We start from the raw sequence: 10,000 nt of genomic DNA on the forward strand, positions 1-10,000 counted from the left end.
AGTCGTATCATATGCACATACAAGAAACTTTTTTTTCTATGCCAAGCCACATATCAGGCATATAGCCTATAGTATGAAAAGTAATAGGTAAAAAACACTACCCTTAGGAACACCAGATATGGCATCCCTATAGCCATTATGGTCTCCATTAACAACTCTTTACAATCTCTTGCTTAAAAATTTAATATGATACCAAGAAGAAACTCCTACTCCTATCCTTTTTAGATTAAAAACAAGGGCCTCATGATTAACATTGAGAAAGGCATCACTAAAATCAAAGCCAGGCATATATATTTCCTGACAAAAATCAAAGGATTTCTATACAGTAGTGAAAATTGTAAGAAAGTTATCATGTATTCCAAAGCCTTTACAAAACCCAAAAGGCACATAAGGAAACCGTTTATTACATGTAGAATACCTATTTAAAAGTTTTGCCAAGGGACATTTAAAAACTTTAGATGATCTGGAAGTTTTTGAAATTGGGTGGTAATCCATAGGACTTGAGCTACCACAAACATATATACAGTGGAATAACGTTACCAAATTTCCAACAAGGCTAAGAAGAGCTACTTCTCTCTAACAAACATCTTGGAAACTAGGAAATCAGCTTTCTTTATATAAAAAACCAAACAAAGGAAAAATACCATCTGGCTATACACCTCCATAAGCATTATGGTCCTGTAAAATGGTTTCAATTTTACAGGACCGAAAAGCTTCAAGAAAAGAGGAATGAGGTAGAATGGGTTTCTTGTTACTCTGCATACTGTCAAGCACATCAGCCAGTGTTGCCTTTTCCTTAGGTCAGTGAGTGATAGAGCCATCTAATTTAAAGAATGGAGGAACTGTTAAGTTTACACCAAAGAATGCAAAGTTTAGGGTAGTCCATCGTCTGTTGTATCAGAATGGGATTCTGTAATGGTAAATTTTTATTCCTTTTCAGGTGATGTATAAACTCTGAGGAACAGCTAATAGCTGCGATTAAATCTGATCTATTACTTTTCCAACAACAAAAGTATGACCTATTAGTGATAGACTGTTAATTCTTAATTACTGATGAAACCAAGGCATAATCAGACTTCGTAACTGGAGAATAAAATTTGTTGTAACATCAGGGGAATCAGTGTATACTAGGTCCAAACACTTGCCATTCTTGCGAGTCTCCTCACTTAATATTTCTCACAGCCTGAATTAGAAGCAGTCAAAAGTTCTTAAGCCATGGTGATTAGTAGAAGACATAATTCAATCACTCCCTTTGGTGAGCTTTGAAATCACTAAGTACAAAAGAATTGTATCTATCATCCTCTTGTACCTTAGCCATAGTGGTAAGACAATCAATAATAAAAAAACAGCTAAGTCTTGGATTTTGATGGATGGAACACAGGTAAAAGTTGTTAGGGCTGACACAAACTTTTATAACTTGAATGTTATGAGATCCACATTTATAGCTGGACTTATAAGATGTAAGGTACTCAATCCTATTACAGTATACACCTCCACCTCCCTTACCCCAGGAATGGCATCTTGTTTCAAAATTATTGATTTCTTAAAACCTGGAATACGCAGGCCAGGTGAGCGCCTCTTTTGATAAACCAAGTTTCTTAACATGTTAAAATATGCTGTCTGAAGGCAACTCTAAGGTCTCTAATATTGCTATGTAGTCCACAAATATTGCAATGCACTAGACAATACTGCAGCAGTCTGGGTTGCACCGATCATGGATTTTTCTCAGTATCTTTAGGCATAATAATAAAAAAAAATAATGAAAATGTCTTGTCACACTTGGAAATAAACTTAATAGTAATGATATCAAAAGCAACATGTACACGAATTTATACAGAGAAAATACGAATGGAATCCATTGTCTAAAAGACAAAAGATTGGATTAAATTGGTCAGCATGGTCGAGCCCACACACTATGCTAGGCTTAGTACCTTTCAGGATAACTACTTTACCTGAAGGAAGGATAGTAACGATATTTTTGTGAATGAATACCATAGAAGAAGATAAAGGAGCAAATAGGGAAACAGCAACCACTTAATAAAACACCAGTCATCCTTGGCCTTATTATTAAACTTACCCAACACAGTTTAGGAAAACAACAGGAAGAAAAAAGTGATAGAATAATGTGCCCAAGTGTACCCTCAAGCAAGAGAACTCTATAACCCAAGAAAGCGAAAGACTATGGTATAGAGGCCATGGCACCATCTTAAGCCGGTCATACACGCAGAGGACTGACTATACAGTTTGTCCTGCAGGACTGGAGCGGCGCTCCAATCCTGTGAGAAATGCCCACACGCTATGGACTAGCCTGTTTAGTTCAAGAGGATTAGGCCTACATGGTTACGTTTTTGGTACTTGTTAACCAAATTTGGTATAGTACGGGGTATCAGGTACAATTGGTAGCCTACATCTAATTTTGAAAATGCCAAATTTTGGTACTTTTTACTTTCTTTATTTTTTACTTAATATAAATCTATGAAATCTGACTTGAAATAATCAAATGAAGGAACGTGAGAGGCATTCTCTGTTGGCTTCTATGTGCTGGTGGTTTGTCCGGTACGGTGTTAATGTACTTATTTCTCTTGAAGTCATTATAGACTACCTTTTCCATTTATCCCTCTTAATCCGAGAGTCCAAGTGTCTCCTGGGAGGAATACACTAAATGGATTTTTAGACCTTTCTGGAGATTATCCTATGCTGAAGCACTACTGCACTTGTAATTAGGTGTACTTGTTTTCATGTTAATTTATAGAAATTTGAAAGTTTCTATAACGATGTTTGATCCTGTGGGTCGCATCTTGTGAGATATGTCGCATTAAACCCTTCGCTAATCATAGACCGGGCTTACACCTCCCAAATTCTCTACTATCTCCTCCCACTGGCACTTGTGCAGGATTATTACCTTCATTAATCTTTTGACTTTACTGTGGGAGACTACATAGTTTGGGAAGAGAGAAAGAACAATCTTCTCTGATATAACAATGATAAAGCAAAAATGGTTTTAATACAGTAATAAGTCAAAAGATTGTGAAATGCAATCAGTACAATTATAATATAAAAAAGTGCTCCGATCAAGGGACGAAGTATGGAATACTGTACGTGTCAAAATAAGGGAGTCAACCCAGTCGCCATGCTAGTCCATGCCCACATACGCAAGAGATTGGCGGGCCATACTGCCAATCACGACGGGATTTGCCTGTCTGGTCAAACATGCTGACAGAATGAGAGTTCAGGCCAGTCGCGCTGGGTTTGTCCTGTTTATCCCCCATACACTGCTCCAATCGCGGTCAAATCGGCACGCCAATCCTCTGCATATATGGCCTGCTTAAGACCAGAGAACATTGGTTCTATTTTGGAGTGACCTTCTCCTAGAAGAGTCTCTTCTATCCATGCCAAGTGGAAAGTAGCCTCTGAACTATTGCAATACAGTACTTAACCACTTGAGTGAAGAAGAATGTTATTGAAATAAGAATTTTACCGGGCTTCTGTTAGTTGACAATGGTCATTTCCAGTGATTGGGGTAAAAGTGCATTGTGCTAGCAACCTCATAGCTTCTATAGCCATCATTCTAAAGAAAAAGTATGTGTTGCAACATGGTGAATGCAATTTGTATCAATGACTTTTGGCCCCTTGTAAGTAATGCTGTGTGAATATATCTGGATAATCCAAGCTTCGTTATGGTATGTAATGTCGTTAGCATTGGAACTACTTGTTCTGACCTTTTCGTATTATTTTTTTACCCGAAGGTATATGTATGTATGTAAGCATGTACATATTGAATTTGTTGTTAAATTTGTAGCATTATCGCCTGAGCAGGAAGACACTGTTTTGACATAGGTGAGGAGAAGTGTGCAGATATTTTAATTAACAACACACTTACCTCTTTTCACTTAGGGTGGGAAGTAGATACTTGGTAATTAGAGAGCTGTCATCTTCATTCCAAAATGGTGTTTGAGAACTGGAAAGGTAATAATTTTGGCTAGCATCCCCTCTTAGAATTAAAGCGTAGGGGGATTTAGTTTTCTCCATACACCTTTTCCATTGTTTGAAGGGTGCTCCAGGTGGCACTAGGTAGGCAAAGTGTTCTGGTTTTCTACAAGTCCTTTTCTTTTTTAATAAGGTTTATAGCCCAACGTCATTATCTTGTCCCAACAGATACCTCTGGTAAGGGATACGGTATGGTCAAACCACGGAACTCTCTAATGTTATCAAATAGCTGTACCACCTACCATATACTTGTTACACATATGCGATATGTAAGCAACAAAATGTTTTCAAAATTTACAAGTAAGTTAAGTTCTGTGTGTACTTGGCAACAGGGTTTTTATTATTCGTAAACTTCAGAGGCTTATTGCTTCTAGAAAAACCCAGTTAATTTTATTATGATGGTAAAGAAAAACATGCATAGAAAATTCATCATATACTCAAGATACTTATTTGAGTGTCAAACTCTTGTAGGCGGGTTATGGCGATTTAATATTCTTTATGTGGTCCAAGCCTCTCTTTTTTTCCAGGTTACTTATCGTTGTATTTTATCCCTTTTTGAAAACAGACTGGTGTGCAACTAAAAGGATATGAAGAATATTGCATTTTTAAATTTCTATCTAGTTAATTGGTTTTTATTTGGTGTCATCATGGAAAAAATCTTTTATTCTTGGCCACTTTGACAGGGATTATTGTTATTTTCTCTTCATTACCTATATTTTTTTTTCTGTCTTTGCTTTCAGCACTCTTAAGCCTCGTGTAGCTTAGATGTATAGGGGCTGCATTTCTATCTCAGTTACCTATTATCGCCACATTCTCTGGCATTATTCATCAGAGCACTTAATTGATTTATGCAAACTGGTCACTGATGTCGGGTATATGTTATTTGGACAAAGAAAATATACTCCTGATAATGAATGCAAGAGCCGCTCAAAATGTAATTCTTATGACATTAAAATACAGTTTTGAAACCCCTTTCTCTCCACGGAGACTGAAATAAAAGTTTGCCCCTTCTACGTTACGGGAGCAGCAAAGTGGAAACGATTAGTTAATGGCAGGAATGGGTGTGATAGAAAAGTAAACATAGAATGGGTGGCGAATGGTGATGGGAATCTTCCGCCAAGAAGATGAGGGCCCTTTGTTTGGGTCATATCTCCCAGTCAGGAGATGGGTGTTGGGGCGTTCCACTGGTGAGGGAAAGATACAGGACAGTTCTTGTAAAATGGTTATGGTGGGATGCAGATGTAATTTAATGGCGTTTTTTTTTCTTCTTTTTTTTGTGTGGAAATGGGATAGGACCCGTAGTGACACATTTAACTTCACAGGAACAACATAGTAAAATGATTTATTTGATATAACTGCTTAATGTTGCTTTTTAGATTTTGTCAGTGTCTTGAAATATTATCTAAAATCTAAGACATAGTATTAATGCATTTGCTTTGTAGCTTTTTTAGGCATTTTATATGAAATTCTTCAATGAAACGTGAGAGACTTTCCATCAAAGTTCAGGCCCTTTTTTGGGTAGAGTTTACTTAGTCGAGAATCAATACAGTATAACTAGCTTGACTGATATTCTCTCTCTCTCTCTCTCTCTCTCTCTCTCTCTCTCTCTCTCTCTCTCTCTCTCTCTCTCTCTCTCTCTCTCTCTCTCTCTCTTAGTAAGGTCTTTTGTTAATTGAAATGTTATTTAGGTTAAATTTTAATTTGTTTATTTTTGTCCGTATAATTCGAGGAGGAAAATTAATATGAATTTTTGATCAGACATGTAAAGAATCTTTCAGAACATTTGGAGAACTCATTTATTATTGCAATTATAATGAGAATCCATAAATATTAAGGTATATGTTTTTCTGTGTCATGTATTTTGACTGATTCCTAGGTAGTAAAATTGCCAAGGCACCAGCTAGAGAGTTACTGGGTCCTCTGACTGGCTAGATAGTGTTGTATTGGATCCCTCTTTGGTTACGGCTCTTTTTTTCTTTGCCTACTCATACACCGAATAATCTGGCCTATTCTTTACTTATTACGCTCTTTCCTCACACACCTGACAACACTAAGATAACCGAAAAATTCTTTTCACTCGGGTGGTTAACTACATTGGCTACTTTCCACTGGGTAAGGGTAGAAGAGACTGGCTATGGTAAGCAGCTCTACTAGAAAGACACTCTAAAGTAAAGCCATTGTTCTTTAGTCTTGTACAGTGCTATAGCCTCTGTACCATGATCTTCCACTGTTTTGAGTTACAGATCTCTTGCTTGAGGCTACACTAGACACACTATTGTATCTTTCCTTATTTCCTTTCCTCACTGGGCTATTTTCCTTGTGGCCCTTGGGCTTATAGCATCCTGCTTTTCCAAATAAGTTTATAGCTTAGCCAGTGATAATAATAATAATAAAAAGGACCATAGACGAAAAACGTTAAAGTGTGTGCGCTACTGTTAGAAAATTGAAAAGTAAATATCGTTGTTAATAAGTTAGTCTGTAGGTATGATGGATAAACATTTAACCGTATATAGACCAAGAACCTTGGCAATTCTTTGTAGAATGTAGCTCGCTTTAGGGTTTTCCTTACCGGATAGAGTTACGACCAAAATATCAAACTGTAAAACATTACCAAGTTCACCCTTTCATTGAAGTGTGTCCCTTGTTTTGTTCCATTAATAGAAAACATTAAGTTATTTCTAATATATATATATATATATATATATATATATATATATATATATATATATATATATATACATATATAGATAGATATATAGGTATATATATATATATATATATATATATATATATATATATATATATATATATATATATATACACACACACACACACACACACACACACACACACACACACACACAACGGCAAATAAATGTTATACAGGAATATGTAAAAGGAACAATTTGGATAAAATGTAATCACCGAAATGTGAAAAAAAATTGCATTTAGAATTGGATGTAATGTGCTTGTGAACTCAATTGCGAATAGAATCTGCCTTTAAGAGAATACAGTAATTCAGTTGTAGATTATTAACAAAATCTGGATGTGGAAAATATCGGTGAAACAAACCATCTATGACCGGTTCCGTGCACATTGTTTCAAAACGATACAGTACAGTACTTGGTTTTATCTTTTCGTCAAATTAGAATAAACTCATAAGCTTATAATGGAATTTATATTCATAACATAGATTATCGATTGGTAAAACTCTTTATGTTATATCTAGCATCCATGTCTAAAAGCCTGTACACGTATGTAAAGCTAGAATCTCATTCGCTTTTAAGCATTGACATGTGCCACATTGTACAGACAGACGAAGAATTCTTTAGAGTATCTTCGGGAGCAATATATACGGGAGTGAAAATGAAATCTGTCAATTCTCTAGAAAAAAAGGTTATTAACAAGACATAATTCTAATGTAGTTCTACAAAATATGAATATTTTCAAGGTAGTAGGTTGGCCAGGCCACCACCCGCCCGTTGAGATACTACCGCTAGAGAGGTATGGGGTCCTTTGACTGGCCAGGCAGTACTACAGTGTATCCTTTTCTCTGGTTACGGTTCTTTCCCTTCGCCTACACATACACTGAATAGTCTGGCCTATTCTTTACAGATTCTCCTCTGTTCTCATACACCTGACAACACTGAGCTTACCAAACAATTTTTCTTCACCCAAGGGGATAAATACTGTAATGTAATTGTTCAGTGGCTACTTAACTTCTGGTAAGGGTAGAAGAGACTCTTTAGGCATGGTAAGCAGCTCTTCTAGGAGGACACTCCAAAATCAAACCGTTCTCTATTCTTGGGTAGTGCCATAGCCTCTGTACCATGGTCTTCCACTGTCTTGAGTTAGAGTTCTCTTGCTTGAGGGTACACTCGGGCACACTATTCTATCTAATTTCTTTTCCTCTTGTTTTGTTAAAGTATTTATAGTTTATATAGGAAATATATATTTTAATGTTATTACTGTTCTTAGAATATTTTATTTTTCCTTATTTCCTTTTCTCACTGGGCTATTTTCCCTGTTGGGACCCCTGGGTTTATAGCATCCTGCTTTTCCAGCTAGGGTTTTAACTTGGCATTTAATAATAATAATGATAATAATAATAATAATATTAAAAATAATAAATGGTAGTGCTCTATGCTTGCATCAAGAATTTCTAGTGAAGCCTAAACATAGTACAGACATGTTATTTCAGGTTCTTGTCAGTGCGAGGGGAGAGCGAAGATACAAGCTTAATACATACAAAGAATGAAATGTCGTTACTATGTACGATCGTGTGACACACGGTTGGTACAACAGTATAGAATAGGCGCATCCGTGTGTTTTCTCATACGAACATGAAATACTGTAAATATATTAGATTATTTTGCTAAATTCGTAACGATTAAAATTAGTGGTGTTACAAGAATTCTTGGACAGAATCTTTTAATTAGCTTCCACTTCGAATTCCAATATGATAACCATTTTTTAAGAAAGCCACATCCTAACTCTTAATTATCCAGTTAGCATGGTTTGTTTCATTCACTATGCTTTAGAATTAAGTTGAAGTAGTTTGTGCTCAGAAGTCTGCCTGCAATCTCAACATGACACCTCATTTCAAAATAGCTGTCATATCAGCTGGAATATCTGACCAATGACTTTATTGTTTAAGTAATATAGTTAGAATGTCATCTCTACATAGTCTATCGCATTTATAGATTAAATCTGCAATGTGAAAGTTTTTAATAGGGCTACATTTTGGCATTATGCTACACGAAATATCAACTTTAGTGTAAACCAAACTATTGGGACCACGAAGTCTGTTCAGAGTGAAGCTGGTAAGGTCGCTTACCTGTACCATGTTTCAAGTCAACCTTCTAACATGTTTGTGCTTGAAAATTCACAGCTATTTGAACCATGACCATGAAGTGGAGCAATTCATGTTTATTATTTGTGTATTTTCAATCTAAATATACAATGAACGATGCAAAAGAATTACTGTATGGTTATTCATCATATTTGTTCAGAATTTCTTTTTGTATTTTGTGTTACTAAATTCTGTCGGATGATGAGATAATTTAATAGTAATTGATTTTTTTTTCTAAATGCCAATGATAAAAAAAATTAATCTAATTACCTTCATCTTTCATTAAAATTATTGTTTTAATTAATTTTGCTCCTGGGCTAATGCTACAAAACATTAATGAAACAAATGTTCAATTTTCTTGGTTTCTCTTAATAAAGATGTGTGCTATTCAATTTTTTTATTGTTTATCCACAGATAAAAGATCTTCAGCTGACCTGAGTAATGATTGCGGATTACATCAATCCCTTCCTGATGGTGGAGGTGTGGGCATCCGGGAGGGAGGCTTTGCCCCCCCAGCGCCCCTCTACGTCATATACGACGAGCCGAACAATTCGGTCGGGGTCAAAAGGAACAGCTTAAGAGGTGAGGTTGCCTCATATTATGTTTTTTTTTTTAACTTCACTTGCTTATGATATCATCTTTTCTGAACGAATTTAATGTATTATAAGATGCTTTTGTACATTTTGAAGTGTAGAATACCATTTGTCGTGTAAAAAAAGAAATTATTGTTTCTGTTTCTGTTCCTGGCATTGTAAGTGGGTCAACTTAAAGTACCAATGAATGAAAGAGAAATTTAAGTATCTACATTTAAAGAATATTGGTCATTACAGCTGTAGCCAATGTATACAGTTATTTCATTAGCAAGTTTCTCTCTGTGCAAAGTAGTCTACAATAACCCATATATACATTTACACACACACACACACACACATATATATATATATATATATATATATATATATATATATATATATATATATATATATATATAATATATATATATATATATATATATATATATATATATATATATATATATATATATATATAATATATATATATATATATATATATATATATATATATATATATATATATATATATATATATATATATATATATATGTATATATTCATATTTGTATAGTTGTGTACAGGCAAA

At 35.0% G+C, this 10,000-nt stretch overlaps 1 protein-coding gene across 2 annotated transcripts in view; it reads left to right on the forward strand.

Annotated features, from left to right (window-relative positions):
* LOC137615282 (rho guanine nucleotide exchange factor 10) overlaps positions 1-10,000 on the forward strand; it is a 737,263-nt gene that overhangs the window by 354,225 nt on the left and 373,038 nt on the right. For both annotated transcript variants that reach the window (XM_068345015.1, XM_068345016.1), the window contains exon 3: positions 9,254-9,421. In XM_068345015.1, the coding sequence (XP_068201116.1) occupies positions 9,254-9,421 (168 nt within the window). The remainder of the gene's footprint in view (positions 1-9,253; positions 9,422-10,000) is intronic.

Source organism: Palaemon carinicauda, chromosome 21, assembly GCF_036898095.1.
Source record: "Palaemon carinicauda isolate YSFRI2023 chromosome 21, ASM3689809v2, whole genome shotgun sequence".
In the NCBI taxonomy this organism is placed as follows: Eukaryota; Metazoa; Arthropoda; class Malacostraca; order Decapoda; family Palaemonidae; genus Palaemon; species Palaemon carinicauda.